This window comes from Triplophysa dalaica, chromosome 1 (genome assembly GCF_015846415.1).
Source record: "Triplophysa dalaica isolate WHDGS20190420 chromosome 1, ASM1584641v1, whole genome shotgun sequence".
Classification (NCBI taxonomy): domain Eukaryota; kingdom Metazoa; phylum Chordata; class Actinopteri; order Cypriniformes; family Nemacheilidae; genus Triplophysa; species Triplophysa dalaica.
The window spans coordinates 27,179,957-27,196,417 of record NC_079542.1 but is presented as its reverse complement, the minus strand read 5'-3'; the positions used below and the strand labels follow the sequence as shown (position 1 = coordinate 27,196,417).

General features: G+C 38.8%; 1 protein-coding gene across 4 annotated transcripts in view; it reads right to left on the bottom strand.

Annotated features, from left to right (window-relative positions):
- Positions 1-897: 897 nt before the first annotated feature.
- znf638 (zinc finger protein 638) overlaps positions 898-16,461 on the bottom strand; it is a 37,915-nt gene continuing 22,351 nt past the window's right edge. For all 4 annotated transcript variants that reach the window (XM_056731029.1, XM_056772684.1, XM_056730188.1 and 1 more), the window contains 17 exons: positions 10,341-10,381; positions 10,094-10,245; positions 9,981-10,012; positions 8,703-8,837; positions 8,493-8,624; positions 8,229-8,270; positions 7,971-8,102; positions 7,705-7,821; positions 7,537-7,562; positions 5,638-7,435; positions 5,462-5,521; positions 4,456-5,385; positions 2,522-2,819; positions 2,107-2,415; positions 1,833-1,955; positions 1,539-1,660; positions 898-1,233 (listed from right to left, as the gene is read on the bottom strand). In XM_056731029.1, coding sequence (XP_056587007.1) covers positions 1,150-1,233; positions 1,539-1,660; positions 1,833-1,955; positions 2,107-2,415; positions 2,522-2,819; positions 4,456-5,385; positions 5,462-5,521; positions 5,638-7,435; positions 7,537-7,562; positions 7,705-7,821; positions 7,971-8,102; positions 8,229-8,270; positions 8,493-8,624; positions 8,703-8,837; positions 9,981-10,012; positions 10,094-10,245; positions 10,341-10,381 — 4,533 coding nt within the window. In that variant the 3' untranslated portion in view covers positions 898-1,149. The remainder of the gene's footprint in view (positions 1,234-1,538; positions 1,661-1,832; positions 1,956-2,106; positions 2,416-2,521; positions 2,820-4,455; positions 5,386-5,461; positions 5,522-5,637; positions 7,436-7,536; positions 7,563-7,704; positions 7,822-7,970; positions 8,103-8,228; positions 8,271-8,492; positions 8,625-8,702; positions 8,838-9,980; positions 10,013-10,093; positions 10,246-10,340; positions 10,382-16,461) is intronic.

The following is a 16,461-nucleotide window of genomic DNA, read 5'->3' as shown; positions in this document are numbered from 1 at the left end:
TCTGTAATTCTAAGGGGAAACGCCCACATTTATAAGAATTTTGTCACTAGGAGCAATACTTTGCGCTAAGATTTTTCATGAATACTGGCCCTGATTTTTTGTCATCACAGATCAGATATAGTGCTAGATTGACAATGTAATTCGGAAAATCGATAACGACGGTATAGGAATACTTGTTTTGGTTTCTATGAAACCAAAAGTTATTCCATCATGAAATTAAGCTTCGGTGTCCCGCTTATTTTTTTTTATAAATCTTACATTTTAAATGCAGTACACACCTAAATTCCATTTAACAATTACTTCCGTGACTCAAGATCTCGGAAGACACTCCTTTGGATTTTTCTTATTAGCAGACAAGTAACCTGGCAGGCAATTATTATGATACATGGAATTTCCCTTGATGAGCAAAACATTTAAGAAAATAAGACCAGATTCTGCAGAAGAGATCAGATTAAATGCCAATAAAAACTGAAGACAGATGTAATAATAGAAAAGCAAAAATTAAGTTATTTGTATCGTTTGATTGGCATCAACAAACCAAACTTTTCCATGAAAACAATTCTTGTCAACTTTTTTCGGTCTCTAGATCTTTATCTGATCTGGTGGAAAGATTCCCATTGGTAATAGTAAAAGTGTGTAAAGTGAAAATAAAAACAAACAATTGAGGACACACCTGCAACATTGTAAAGGTGACAAATATGCAAATACCAGCAAGTCATTTTTTTTTCTTGGAAATGCTGCACCCCTTCATAACAACATCTCAGATCACATTTTAACTCCAAAATAACCATTCACATAACGTGAAATTATACTAGAATAATGTGCTTCTTCCTGCAAAAAGAACCAGCTTGATTAAAGAAATAAAAATGTTCAAATTAATTCAAATACTTTAAAAGGTTTAATCAGGAAGAAATTTATTATTAATTGAAACCAAAGCTTAACAAGAAAATTCTGTAATTGCTCATTTTTGTATTATTATAAAGTTAACATTATTGAGCTTTCAGACATCAAACTATATACACAGACACACATCTGAATACGTAATGCATTCTCTTTATTTAGTATGAGCCACTGAATGTCATTCTAAACAAGAACAAAAGGACCCATTTCATAACATCAATGCAAAAAAAAAAAAAGAGTTAAAATGGGTTATTCGGATGCAGAACTCTGACTGGATGTCATCTGTGTTGAGCTGCCAGCCTGCTGCTGAGTCTTAAGCTTCTTATAATATTTCTGAAAAATGAAGATGAAATTACAATTATATTCCAGCAATTAATGCAAGTATTGCTTAACTAAATATAGCTGACCATGTTTGTGCTTGTATTCAAATGACAAGCAACCTGAGAGAACATTTATCCATTACAATGAAAAGTAAAGCCGTACTCATTTCAGATCTACAAAGTAGGTGTTTTCATTTACAATTCCTTTTGAATAAGCACCTATATTTTATTACGTATTTCCAATATTTTCAACAGATTAAATATTTTACGTTAATATTTGCTACATATTAACCCTTGGAATTCAATTGTAACACGCACCTCCATGTTCTGGTAATGCCGTAGACTACTACAGTGAGTGTTCTTGGCAGTTTCTTCATTTCCATAGAAAAGCGAACATAGTCTGCAGAAGAAACCCGTCTTTGGTACCACGAAGTCAACTCCTATGGAGGGCACAGTACCCAAAAAGTACAAATGAGATCACCAAAACTAAAATTCCAAATGGTTTCCGAAACAAGAGAAAATGCAAGACACAAAAGCAAGAACTTTGTTTTTAGGGCTGATAATAAACAATTGTTTGAGATATTTAGGATATAGGCATCTATCATCATTTACCAATAGGGTTGTTTGGGATAAATGGAGGCAAGGCGAAGTCTTCAATCAAAGGGGAATGACACCGAATTTTCTTGGCCTCAGCTTCTTGGCTTGGGTCTGTCTCTCGTCTTGTTTTGGACTCTTCTGCAAACATAGGAAGGAATGAAACAAACATCTTACTGGCTATCTAACAAGACACCTAAAGTGGTCAGGAATGAAGTTCCTATGAGAATTAACAAAATAGTCTGTATGAAAGGGCCATTATCAATGTCCACGACTTGTTGCTCTGGCATACCTTTGGGTGTTGCATTTTTGTCAGAGACGGGTGTTTCAATAAGAGCTCTTTCGGACTTTGTGATGTTGTCATCTTTGCTTCTTGAATGCTCATCGTCTGTCCCTGAGGAGACGGCTTCTGTGCTTGATGCATCTAGAGCACTCACAATTTCAACTTTTTGGGATTCTGGCTTAACGTCAACGGGGTCTACTACAGTAAGGCTCTCTTGTATGGAAGCTGATACTTGGTCACCTTCTGCACTTATCTGAGGCTGATCTGCCTCTTTGTCACTGGATGTCACCCCTCTTTTACCCCGCGTCGATCTCCTCACTACAAAGATTACAAAAAAACATGTTAAGCTTGCTTTTATCGCCCCTCTCTGGGAAATACATCCATTAAAACATGAATTGAGGGTGCAACACAGAAAGCTACTCACCGGGGGTTTGGCGGGCTCTCTTTTTGCCCCTTCTAGGTCTCTTTTTTACATCTTTTTCCTTGACTTCTTCACTGCGTTGTTGTTCCTCTTCCTCCTCCCCTACTTCATCCACAGTTACAAAGTTCATCTTACGGAGCTCATCTAAGTCACAGGCTTCCTCTTCTTGCTTGATTGATTCCAAGTGCTCTTCTGGTCTGGGGAAATTGATGATGTTGGAGCTGGTACGCTTGACCTTCCTTTGATCCACTTCTTCAATCTCTTCATCATCACCTTTGGCCTCATCGAGTGTGACCAGTGTCTAAAAGGGGAGAGTCAACATTAATATATTAATTAAACAAAGAGAAAAAGAGATTAAACAAATCAAGTTATTATATTGGTGGTACCCCTTAGAAAAGAGAATACATAATTGGATTAAAGTGATATTTCAAACAAATTAGTTTCTTTAATAAGTATCACACATGTATCCAATCTTGTAATCAGTCCTTCAGCCTATTTAAAAGTAGAAAAGTAGTCACTGTGCTGTTTGGTGTCATTGTGTGCACCAAACTAAACATGGACCAGAAAAAGCAAAGGATAGAGTTGTCTGAGGAGCTCAGAAAGAATGGTAAAGGCTACAAGACCATCTCCAAGGAGCTCGGTGTTCTTGTGACAACAGTTGCAAATATAATCAAGAAGTTTAAGGTCCATTGAATTGTAGCCAACCACCTTGGGTGCAGCCGCAAGAACAAATTGACCCCAAATTGAACAGAAGGATAGTGCGATTTGTAGAAAAGCTGAACTCCAAGGTGAAGGTATGTCAGTTTCTGATTGCACCATCCATTGCTTTTTACGCATGGAAGAAGATCCAGGAGGACTCCACTTTTGAAAGAAAAAGATAAAGCCAGACTGGAATTTGCTTAGATTCATATTAACAAGCCACAATCCTTCTGGGTGAACGTCCTTTGGACAGATAAGTAAAAACTGGAGCTTTATGGCAAGTCACATAAGCTCTAAGTTAACAGACGAAAAAAAATCAAGCTTTCAAAGAAGAACGCCATACCTACAGTGAAACATGGAGGAGGTTTGGTTAATGTATTATGGCTCCTGTATGACATATCGCTTGTTGCTCCCTAACTCTTTGCAAGTCGCTTTGGATAAAAGCGTCTGCTAAATGTGAATGTTTTGTGGCTGGTTTGCCACATCTGGCACAGGGAGCCTTGAATCTGTGCAGTGCACAATGAAATCTCAAGTCAACTCAACTTTATTTATATAGCGCTTTTTACAATTTTCATTGTTACAAATCAGCTGTACATGAGACACATTGAATACAAGTATGAATTCTAAAAATCTCAAGACTATCAGGGTATTCTGGAGCGAAACGTACTGCCCAGTGTCAGAAAGCTCTGTCTCAGTCGCAGGTCATGGGTCCTCCAGCAGGATAATGACCCAAAACACACAGCTACAATTTCCCAAGAATGGATAAGAAGAAAACATTGGACTATTCTGAAGTGGCCTTTTATGAGTCCTGATCTGAAGCCTATGGAAAGAGCTGAAACTTGCAGTCTGGAGAAGGCACCCATCAAACCTGAGACAGCTGGAGCAGTTTGCTCAGGAAGACTGGGCTAAACTACCTGTTAACAGGAGCAGAAGTCTCATTGAGAGCTACAGAAAACATTTGCTTGCAGTAAATGCATCTGAAGGTTGCGGATCAAAATATCAGGTTGGGGGTCCCATCGCTTTGAACATAACATTTTCATTTGTTTTATTATTTACAATATTATGTTGAATAAAAAAATTAAAAGCAAAGTCTGATTTCTATTAAATATGGAATAAACAAATGGTGGATGCCAAATAATTTTTTCAGTTTCAAGTTATTTCAGAGAAAATTGTGCATTCTTCTTTTTTTGTGGAGGGGTACCAAAAAATTTGAACACGTCTGTTTATAACACACTGACCTCAGGATTAAAGGAATCAAACTCTTCCTCCTCTTCAACAATCTCATCAAGCGTGACAAGTCCTTGAAGTTCTTTGTCCAGTGGGTATTCCTCAACCCCGGTTTCATCATCTCCAACAAACTCATTAACAGTCAAAAGTGTTTCGGGTACATCATCAGGCTTCAACTGCCGTTTCTCATCTGTTTGACCAAGTTCTTCCTCACCCTCACAGACTTCATCAAGAGTCACCATTGGCCCATGGGAGGCAAGTTCAGAGGTCAAGGTCACCTTATCTTTATCCTCTGTGTTGGCACCAAGGGGATCAGACTGCTTTGCATGGCCATTTGACATTTCTTCAGAATTTGACAGGCCACTTTCAAACTGGGGAGAGGAGGAAGAAACAGGCCGACTTTGATGTTCTTGATCTGAGGACCCAACTTCAATGCTTTCTTTCAAGGTCCCTATATCAACATTGGGTCCAATCTTTGCTGAAGCTTCTGTTCCAGTATAAGGCTGGGTTGCCTCACCCTGAACAACAGGAGTTTCCATCCCAACTGTTTTAATCTGATTATCTATACTCTCTTCCTGAGGCTTACACTCTTGATGTGTTTGAGATATCACAGGCTCTGCAACTTGTTTGGTTATTTCAGCCTCTGTTTCCATTTTCTGTGCAGAGTCGATAACTTCAGGGTTCTCCATTTCAGATGGCTTGGTCTTGGAAGTTATAGATCTGGACAATCTCTTTTGTTGCAAGTTATTTGCTGTAGGCGATTTTGCAATGGAAGAGGTGGTAGAGAGGGGACTAGATTCCTCCTCAGATTTCTCATCCTTGGTTAAAGGTTCTGAGCTCAAGGCTAAAGTGTCTTCGTCTCCTACTTCATCAACCGTCACAAATTCATCAAAGTCAATGGGAAATGTTTCTTCAGACAATTTCTTTTCATCCTCTTTTGCCTAAAAAAACATAAAATACTTATAGCAAAACGTGAACAGCCAGCATGAAATGTATAATATTTTTTGTGCCCATCACCTCTTCGATTGTCCTTGATTTTGAGTGACTCTTTGACGACTTAGAGCTTTTATTGTGAGTCTGTATGAAAAAGCAAATAATACAAAAATAGGGCAATATGAGTTCCAGGTTTATAAACTTTGATTTAAGATTTTTAAAAGAAACCATAACAAATTGATAGACAATGTCTGTCTTACCCTGCGATCATCATCATGCCCCCTTGATCTCTTTGATGGTGGAGAATCTTGTCTGCTCTTCCGAGAGGATGACCCCAAAGACCCTCCGCGCCTGGAAGAGGGGGCATCTTCATCAGAGTTTCCCCTGCTTCTGTGCCTAGAAGCTGCCTCAGTCTCTGGAGAAGAGCTACTGACATGCTTGCCTCTGGATCCCGAATTCTGAGACAATTTCTCTTTCTCAGACTGCACGTTTTTGTTATCAGCTCTGGTGGTTCTTTTAAATGCTTGGGTAGATTTCTCAGTTGAAGAAGAGGCGTTCTTGGAGCTTGATGAGACCTTGCTGGTTGTTTTTTCTGTAGCTTTTTTCTCACTTTCTGCTTTTTGTTTGGCTTCCTCTTCTGCACGTCTCAATGAAGACTGCAAGCGACACTGATGAACTGCTAATTCAAGGGCTTTCAAAATCTCCTGCGTAACAGGAGGAAACTCCAAAATTGTGTCATCAAAGGCCCCAGGCACTGTTGGGGAACTGTTTGAAGAAGATACAACTTTGATAGGTGAATCGCTGACATTTTGGTCAGAAGATGGTAAGGCAAAAGCAGAATCTGCACCTGTTGAGTCTGATTCTAGTGCAACCTCAGAGACAACATTCTTCTCAAGAACAGGGCTTTGGACAGCCGATTGAGATTTAATGTCGGTCTCTAAAGGTTCAGATGGTTTCAAGTCACTCACTTGCTCCTGATTCTCAGTCTTCATCTCCTGTACTTCTGACTCTCCTGGACTCCGTGTCTCCATGGCCTCTACTGCAGTTGTTTCACTGCTAGCAGAAGCACCAACCTCCATATCTGACATGAACTCAACATACCTGTCTGCTAACTTTTCATGATAAACATCACTGTTGTACACAGATATAAAACCAAATTCTTTAGAAACACCTTCAGATATCAGGATCTCTTGACCGTTTATGAGTGAATTGCTTGATTGATTTGCAGTAATTGCAGTTGCAGTATTATCAATAGGAGCTGATGACCCTAAATCAAGCTCTGTCGTCACGGACTTATCTGCAATGGCAGATTCCAAAGTGGGAACAGTGGATCCAAGTTCAGGCTTTGCTTCACCAGACTTTATCGATACTGTAGATTCCCAAGTGGAACCTGAGGATTCTGTTTTTATGTCCTCTGGCGCCACCGCCTCGGACTCGTCCTCTGGCGCCACCGCCTCGGACTCGTCCTCTGGCGCCACCGCCTCGGACTCGTCCTCTGGCGCCACCGCCTCGGACTCGTCCTCTGGCGCCACCGCCTCGGACTCGTCCTCTGGCGCCACCGCCTCGGACTCGTCCTCTGGCGCCACCGCCTCGGACTCGTCCTCTGGCGCCACCGCCTCGGACTCGTCCTCTGGTGCCACCGCCTCGGACTCCACCTCAGGGGTTTTCTTTTCAGTTTTGGTAACATTTAAGCTTCCCTCTACTATACTTTCAGGATTAGTTGTTTTTGCATTAGCAGACATATTAACTTTGACGTCACTGGGAACCGCAATATTTCCAGCAGTATTTTCAACAGCAGCATCCAATTTTGCTTCATCACTTGTGCTTTTGACCACAACTTCTTTTTTAGGCATAACTGATTTATTGGAGATGGCTTGGTCTATTTTAATAGCTGGAGTTTTTTTGTTCAGGGCATTAGCTGTGCTGACTGTAGGGTTTGCTTTTGAAGAAGGAGCACTTTTTGCTGGAGAAGCAGTAGAAACACCTGCTGCTGCAGAAACGGTCTTTTTAACCTTAGAAACAATAATTTTTCCTTTAGCTGACTTAACGGGTGGTGCTCTAGAAGTAAATACAAAATACATTTTAGACAGAAGACAGGATTGATACACATTTGCAGTGACCTCTATAAAAGAACACAAACCAATAGAAAAAGAACTTACCCCTTCAGATCTGGCTTCTTTTTCAGCTGGTGAAGACAACAACATGGTCAGTTTATTTTTTTAGTTACCTACCTCCTTTAAAACACATTGACGTCTGTAAGACATTTGTAAATGTGTGGAGGTGATGTCACACATGCAACTACAAGAGTACCTGCTCAAGAGGTTTACCTTAAGAGGTTTGGCCATTTGGAAGGTGAGGGAATTGTTCTGGACAGTACAAGGATTCTTTAGAAAGCGAATGTAGACGTTCCTAGCGATTGCGGCACTCTCCATTTCAAAAATGATCTATAGTAATTTTAACAAAACAGATCAGTATTTATTCCCAAAAATATTTAAATGTTAAAATCTTTAACGTTAACACAAGGTCACATTAAATCACTGTAAACCAAGTAAATACAAATACAAGACTGTGTACAGGATAAAGAGCTATTTACCCTGCCATTCAGATGCAAAACCTTCTTGTAAGCACCATTCTTCTGGATTAGGGTCTCTACTTCCTTGACTGCCTCAAGAGTTTTTGGAACATTACCGACGATGAGAAGACGTTCTGGTAATGTGACGATTTCCTGAGGTTGGGGCGAAAGAGCAATACAAGTTTGAATTATTGCTTTGATATCAAAACAGAGACACACGCATATGCTAAATTACGTTCAGTTTAGATACGCTCTGTATAATTTTATGGTTTTACTTACAGGTGACTTCTCCATGCCCACCAGTACTCTGAATAGTGACTCCTTTGGAGATGAAAAGAATCAGATGTTTGATGTTATAACAGTTATCTACAGTTATCAAAAATAACACCTAAAAACTATGTTGTTGATGTCGATTTTTAAAGTTAGAGACACAATCAAAAATACATATTTTATTTAAGGTCCTAGAAGTATTGTGAGATAAGATTAAAAAGGCTATTAAATATTTTTTTCTTCTGGACAACTACACAGAGAGCACACACTTACCGTGTAGTTCAGGTCAATCGGACGCGTCATCATCTTGATGTTTATTTCTTTCTCTTGCACTTCTGCTGGGGTCTCAGCGAAAGCCTTCACCATTGCTTCAGCTGCACTCATGTCAGGCATTTGCAGGTAAGCCTGAAAAAAAAAATGTTACATGAACACATATATAAACACAAAGATATGTGTGTTTGTGTAATTCTTAGATAACATTACCCTTTTCTGAGTGATTGCTATCACAGGAGTAGAAGTTAGGCCAAATGGTTTGGCAAGATTTGTAAGGTCATCCTCAGTATACCCTTTCTCTGGAAGATCGGTGATCTCTATTATGTTTTTTCTCCAAGGGATTTCCTGCATTCAGAAAACAATACAGAGTTAATAATTCATTCAATGTACTTCTCAAACACTATTATGTAGTGATGGTAAGTTCGAATCATTTTATTGACTCGGACCTTTGAGTCTTGTTCAGCAAAATGAAGGAATCTTTTTTCGAGACTTATCGCTCCTTTCGTTTATTTTAGCAAAGTATAATTAAAATGTAACGTGTCACTTTCCTAACAAATCTACTACTTATGCGAAAGTTGATCACGTTACAACCAATACAAAACTATAATGCTATAATAAACAGAAAAGAATTTCTTGTTTACCTAGGTATTTAGTCTATGATTAGCTCACCTCACCTCTTATCTGACAAGTCTTTGGATTTGACTCGTTCGTTCATTACGTTACAGCCATGCACTTTTAACAAATACAGTCATAGCCGGAAAGAGAATTTATTAGTTCACCTCTCGAGTCTTCGGGTTCAAGTCGTTCGGTCTTTTGTCACGTGACCACTTGCCAGATCAGTATAAAATACGATAAAGTAAAACTGTATTTTTTTTAATGTTGGATCATATTTAAGAATTATCATAAAATTATCAAAATATGTGTAATAAGAATGGTCTGTGAATTTTTTGTGTTACAGTTTTCTTAAAGATTCGGTGTTATTTTAAAACAATAAAATATTGATTAATATGTCATTTCACTGTCTTTGTCTATCAATAAACAAACACTAGGGCTAGGCTATGCACCCGTATGTTAGGAAGGTTGTTAATTAGCTAACTTCTCTGTCCAAAGCTCTCACATCACATTACAAAAGACCAAACGACTCGAACCCGAAGACTCGGGAGGTGAACTAATCAATTCTCTTTCCGGCTCTGACTGCATTTGTTTAGCGTACAGGGCTGTCACGTGATGAACAAACGACTCGAACCTGAAGACTCGAGAGGTGAACTAATCAATTCTCTTTCCGGCTCTGATTGCATTTGTTAAGCGTCCGGAGCATGTTGCGCAATGCGCATGCGCGACTGAACGAATCACTTCCCAAGACGACTCGTTCTTCCCGAGTCACATTTAAGATTCGTTCAAAATGAACGAAGCGTTCATGAACGGCACATCGCTACTATTATACCACTGAGAAAGGTACACAAGGCTTGAAGAATGAAAGCAACATACCTTCTTCATGACATTCTTGACAACAGCAGTTTCTGCCAAACACAAAATAAAATGTTATACATAGTGCTCCTTTTGACCCTAGGGAAAATAAGTTATCCAACGTTATCACTTACCTGATCCCTTGGCAGGGGGTTTAACAGCAGATTTAGTTTTAACCGTTTGAACTGTTTTTTTGGAGTCACTCGGTTTTCCCTTGGTGGCTTGAGGTGTCTTGGCATTTGTAGACTCTTTTGCTTTTGCGGAATGGGCCTCTTTAATATCTTTTCTATGTTTGGGAAAAACCCCGCAATAATTCTTAGTAAAACAAAAAATTCTGCATTATGTAACATTTATTAAAACAATACATCGATGGAAACTTACTTGTCAGTCTTGACATATTTCTTTTGATCATGTTCGGAATCCTACAAAAAAAGCACACACAAGATTTAATGCAGGACCATAGCCAGCCTTGTGGAAGGGGCAGGCCATTTTTGTCGTTTCCCCCCACATTTATTATATAATTATGAGTTTCAAATACTTTTATCCTCGAACTTTTAAGCTCGAAATGCCCCACACTCCATTCAAATGGTAAAATGTGTAATCGGAGGACCACTACGAATCCAGCTGCTCATAACAAATACTCAGAAGAATTCCTTGTTCTTTATTAAGGGTCCATTCGGTAAATTTTACTTTCAGGTTGATTGTCTTGGTCTCAGGCTTATGTCGCTTTCACACTTGAAGTTTAGTTCGAAACAGGGCGCTGTTCGCACGAAAATCGCGAATGTGAAGAATGTCAAGCGAACCCGTGTGCGCACCTGGCTACCGAACCAGAAACTACCTTAAGGAGGTGGGTGTTTGAATTCGGTTGCACTCGAGCTGTGGCGGGGTTCGCATGAATATGAAAGCAACACGGACCTGGGTGCGCACTTGATGAGGAAGTAAAGTGACCTGCGCATGCGTTTAAGCCGATTACAATGTATTTCCTTCAATATAACACGTAAGAGATGATAATGTTGATGATTTACCTTGGATTTGAGCTAGAGTGCAGGCTGCATCGTATGTCAGTGTTGCGAGTGGAATCAGAGCGGCAGTTCAATTGTACTCCGCTGTTCCCTAAAAATAGTCTGTTTACCAGCAGCAGAAATCCGTTTGCATGCAATGCGTATACAGTAAACCTAAATATAATTTACTCTGCTGCGCAAAATAGCATCAAATTAATAAAAACACAATATATTGATCAGTGTTCTGTTTTCTGCCCAAACAAATCGTTAGGCTTTCGAATCTTTGTAACATCGATAAGTCACAGTATAACCCATCAGGACAATCCCTGCCTTCCCGCAAAACAAGAACACTCTGACTTGCCCACTAGCACTTCAGGTAGTACTTCATATACAACATGTCGAGGAGACGCTGTGTTTTGTGCCTTGAATACAAATGTACTTTGTTTTCACTGCCAAAGGATGAAGATGTGTAAGGATCAGCGGTTAAATTTTATTATTTCCACGATTCCACTGCAGTACAATTTCAACCTTGTTTTATGTGCTCGTCAGTTTACCGACGATTGTTTCTCAAATTTTGGCGAGTTCAACGCGGGGTTTGCCAGCCGCTTGACCCTGAAAGACAAGTCAATAATAACTTTATTTGGACCAACAAGCGTCTCAGAACCACATCCTGTAAGTATTATAAATACGTTATGTGTACATGTTGAATTGAGTGCTTACAATATAAAGTATTGTGCTTATCCGTGTTGTATATGTAGTACAGCTGTAGGTTTTCATGTAAACAACTTATTACAGTGTTACAGTTTTAATAAACCAACGCTTACCTAATAATGTGGGGGTTATTGTATACTGTTGTCATTCTACGTGTCGTAGTATTGTACAAACTGTATCCCTTTATCATTTAGTCACGGTAGCACTTTGTTAAGATGTCTCGCATTATGGTTTTGTCAAGTGCGCAAACTTTAGCTGTGGTCACAAACCAACAAAACGGTTTGCATGTCATTATTTTAAGAAAGGACTGCAGCACTATATAATTTAATTATGTAAAGGTGCGTGCATTTTCTTTTGAAGCTCTCGCTAACTTGTTCAGTTACTCCTCTCTGTATAATCAAAGTAATGATTAACTTTTTGGTTAGAGCCGTTGTAGTTCTCCAACAGCTAACCTTCCTGAGATAAGAACTGTGGTAACTGGCATTTTGTTTCTGACACGCAGTGTATGAAGAAAGACTAATCACATCGGAGCACACTGGACTAGCGGCAGGGAGGAGCTTAGAGATGCAGAACATTTGAACAGCTTCGGAGGAATCGTTTAGGGATCTGTGAGAAATGCATTGATACCAAATGCATATTTTAAGAAAATAGCACCTTTTTTACCTTTGATACATTTGAACATGTTGTTGGGGACTCCAATACAACATTAGGACACTTACAAAAACTTGAAACCTGTTTTTTAACATCATTCATGCGATTGGATGTAAAACTTCTGGCTTTAAAAGCATTCAACACTTGTACTGTTGGTAAGAGATGAATCAAATAAGGAACGAGTAACAAAAGTAACAGAAGAATGTGGGATTTTCTTAATAAAATCTGTCAACAAAATGAATACACAAATCCCCACAATATCGAAGATGTGATTGCAAAAAAGGTATCTGATGTTATATTGATTTTGTATAATTATATAATTTTATATTAGATAAAAACTCAAGTCACTGAATGTTTTGTTGAAGGTCACAGTCTTCAATTTATCTTGTTTAGTTGTTGGAATTTTTACCAGCACAAAAATTGTAACAGTAGGTGGGTGATAAAACATGGAACATAAAACATCATACACATACATTTCTGCACAATAAATCACCCAAGTTACTTCTTTTATTATGACTTAAATGTTTGTGGATCTTTTGAAATCATTTTGGGAGTGCTGGTCTCGGTCTAAGCCCCTCAAGTCTTGGTCTAAGCCCCTCAAGTCTACGTCTAAGCCCCTCAAGTCTTGGTCTAAGCCCCTCAAGTCTTGGTCTTGTTCTCGACACCCTCTGGTTTTGGTCTTTGTGGTTTCGACTACAACACTACTTTCAGTTGTTAATACAATAACTAACAAACATGTACTAACATTTAGTTAACCTGGAGGCCAGGGTTTAAAAATTAGTGTGGGCTGTCTTAGGGTGTCAATAACTACCTAATATCACTAATAATTGCTATAAATCATATAACTGTAATAAATATAATGAATACCTAATATTACTAATACATGTTATAAATCATTCAACTTTAATATATATAAAATTAATAATAAATTTAACAAAATTATATGAATAATAAAGTTAACAAATGATAAACTTCTGACTATTAACCTATAAACAGGGCTTGAAACTGTGGCTAGTGGTTTTCCAAAATGACGAACTGGTCCTACTCTACCTGCTCGAGCAGGTCTTGAACCAGCATCTGTCCGACAAGCGCTCTAATAAAGTGGCTAAGCATCTGCCGCTAGAGCAACCCTTGAAGTAGGGGAGTCAGGTTTACTTAAACAGCTCTCTCTCGCGGGTCTCCGTTCCATTAGCCACCCATCATTTGTCAACAATTTTGTTTTTGGAAAATGATTTTATGGGACCAAACTTGACAAATGTCATGCAGTGAAATAATGCCTCGAAAACATGCAAAAAATTTAAAATAAAATGTTCCTACATGCAACTCCCTACTAAGTTACCTTCCTAAAGTGTGTCGTTATGTTTTTATGTGTGCCGCTAGAGCAACCCTTGAAGTAGGGGAGTCAGGTTTACTTAAACAGCACTCTCTCCCTGGTCTCCGTTCCATTAGCCACCCATCATTTGTCAACAATTTTGTTTTGGAAAATGATTTTATGGGACCAAACTTGACAAGTGTCATGCTGTGAAATTATGCGTCGAAAAACATGCAAAAAATGTAAAATAAAATGTTCCTACATGCAACTCACTACTATGTAACCTTCTTAAAGTGTGTCGTTATGTGAAAACGGGTATGCAATGCAGATAATGCAGAACGTTACCCACGCACGCACGCACACACTCACTCACAACTCATTCAACCGGAAGACCTACTACCCAAAACCTTACCATACAAGTATTATTAAACACATGTTGGCCATTTTTCAAATATTTACTTCATTTTGTAGAAAAATGCAATTGCCTTTATGATATGTGATGTGAAAATGTAGTTAGTTTGGCGAAAGGTGGATTCAAACTCGTTTGATACCATCAAAACTAATAAACTTGTGTTACGCACTGCACCACTGAAGCTGTTGTCGTTGAAGTGTCGTTTTTGCTCTCACATTTTTTGTGCTTCAGAAGCCAGTGTTTCTAATTATTGGCATTTGTTATTTTAAAGGACACATTTGCGTTACAATAATTCACAAAAAACGACTTGAAGTGTCACGAAACCTTCCCTTTCAGCTAAATTCTACCTCACTGTTGTTTTTGAAAAATGGGCGCAGGGTTCTTACACCTTTTATAAAGTCAAATTGCAGCACTTTTCCAGTATTTTCAATATGTGTTTTCATGCTTTTCCAGTATACATACTTAATCCCAAGAAGTGATGATATTGTGCTAAAAAGATCCTAAAACGACATTCCAAACTTAAATTGTTTGACTGTGTATGCCATGACTGTGGATGGCAAATTAAATAGGCCCACATTTTACATGCCTCCAAAAAAATTTACTATCATTTGCAAGAGCTTGCAGGGCCTGAATTTTACGTTGTGTTTTTTGCTAGTTTCAGTCGAATGCAGTTTTGCAGTCATTTTCATATCACGTTTAAATAGCAAATGCATATCCACCCATTGGCCTGCTCGTCTGGAACCGAGGTGTGTTCAGGTGCATTGCTGGCGCGTTACTATTTTGAGGCAACTGACATAGACTGCATCACTGACTGATTGAAAGTTCTGCTCCCACGTATTAACCTTGTGCACGAGTTTCCTCTCTGAAGAAGCGTTCAGTTGCTCTTGCAAATTCCGCCATGTAAATAGCGAATCCGCCATAGCGCATGCGCAACTGGCTCTTTAAGGGAATGGGAGATGATACTCTGATTGTTTTACTGCACATTATGCCCAAAACACACATTTTTCATGCACGAGCTCAGGTTCAGAGCCAGTGGGTCAGTAATCAAGTTTAATTTTATTCTGTTTTAGTTGAAAATCGTGGCTTTTGAACGTCAATCAATGAATAGGATCTGTATCACTGGTAAATTTGTTATGGTTTTCTTGTACCTGAAATTTGTGGTAAAATCAAATAATAATACCCCGAGAGATCAAATCAAGGCAGTAGCCAACGGACAGACTCGAAGGGCATTTGCTCTCGCACAAATAGCCTACTCAAAGTTCATTATTAATGTATTGTTTTCCATTAATTTGATGTTTTGTCATTTTACCATGGTTCATTTTGATTGATGTGATTACGATCGAAGAACCTCTTTTAGTGCAATATAGAACATTTTATTAGAGTGTTTTTCAGAAAGTTTTAAAACATTTGGAGCCTTTGGTTAGCCAGATCTATAAAGCATGTAGTTATTATTTTCACTTTTCATTACTTCGGTCATCTATATTGCCAAATAACGTAGTCTACTTTTTGTCCAAAAAAAAAAAGAACAAATATATATTAATATATTCCCCTAATTTTATTTGAGACGAGTTTTGCATCATTTCATTAGGCCTTATACTGAGTGTAGGGGTGTGCGATATGACGATATTAGATCGCGAACGATTAAAATGACTGCACGATCCACGTTTTCGGGAAAATCGTTAAATCGTCCTATATAGTGCTGTTCTATAGAATTCGTCAACATACTTGCGATAGATTGCGCCATGTAAACAAGCTCGTATACGTTGCTTGTGAATTCAGTAAGATTAAGTGATGCGGTCAGTGAAGATGGAGGGAAACACGGAGGACTTGGTCCCTAAAAAAAATTCTACATCAGTAATATTGAAATGGTTTGGGTTTTCCCCAACTGACACGGCCCAAACAACAGTTATTTGCAAAATGTGGCAATGATAAGATTCGAGCGTCGTAAGGCAACACAACGAACCTTTTTAACCACCTCAAAATAAAGGGACTGAAAGAGTATGCCGACAGTCAAATTATAAAGGGATCCCACGCGAGTAAATCAGGTACAACCAAGCATACGGAAACTAAAAGGCTTAAACAACGACTTTACCGAAAGAACCATTTGAGAAAGGAACTCCGTATCCGTATGACAGAATGAACAAGCGCTGGAAAGATGTCACTGACGCGGTCGCATTTTACCTGGCCAAAGACATGATTCCCATAAAGACTGTGGAAAATGAGGGCTTTAAAAAACTGCTCAAAGTCGTGGATCCACGTTACGAAATACCCAGCCAAAAATATTTATCCTCCACGTCCATTCCACAGCTTTACTCCGAGTGCCGCAACAAGATGAAAAACAAAATTCACTGCAAACTTCTTACGTGGATCAAAATGATAACTCCCCATGTAGAAAAATGTCCTTTTTGCAGACTT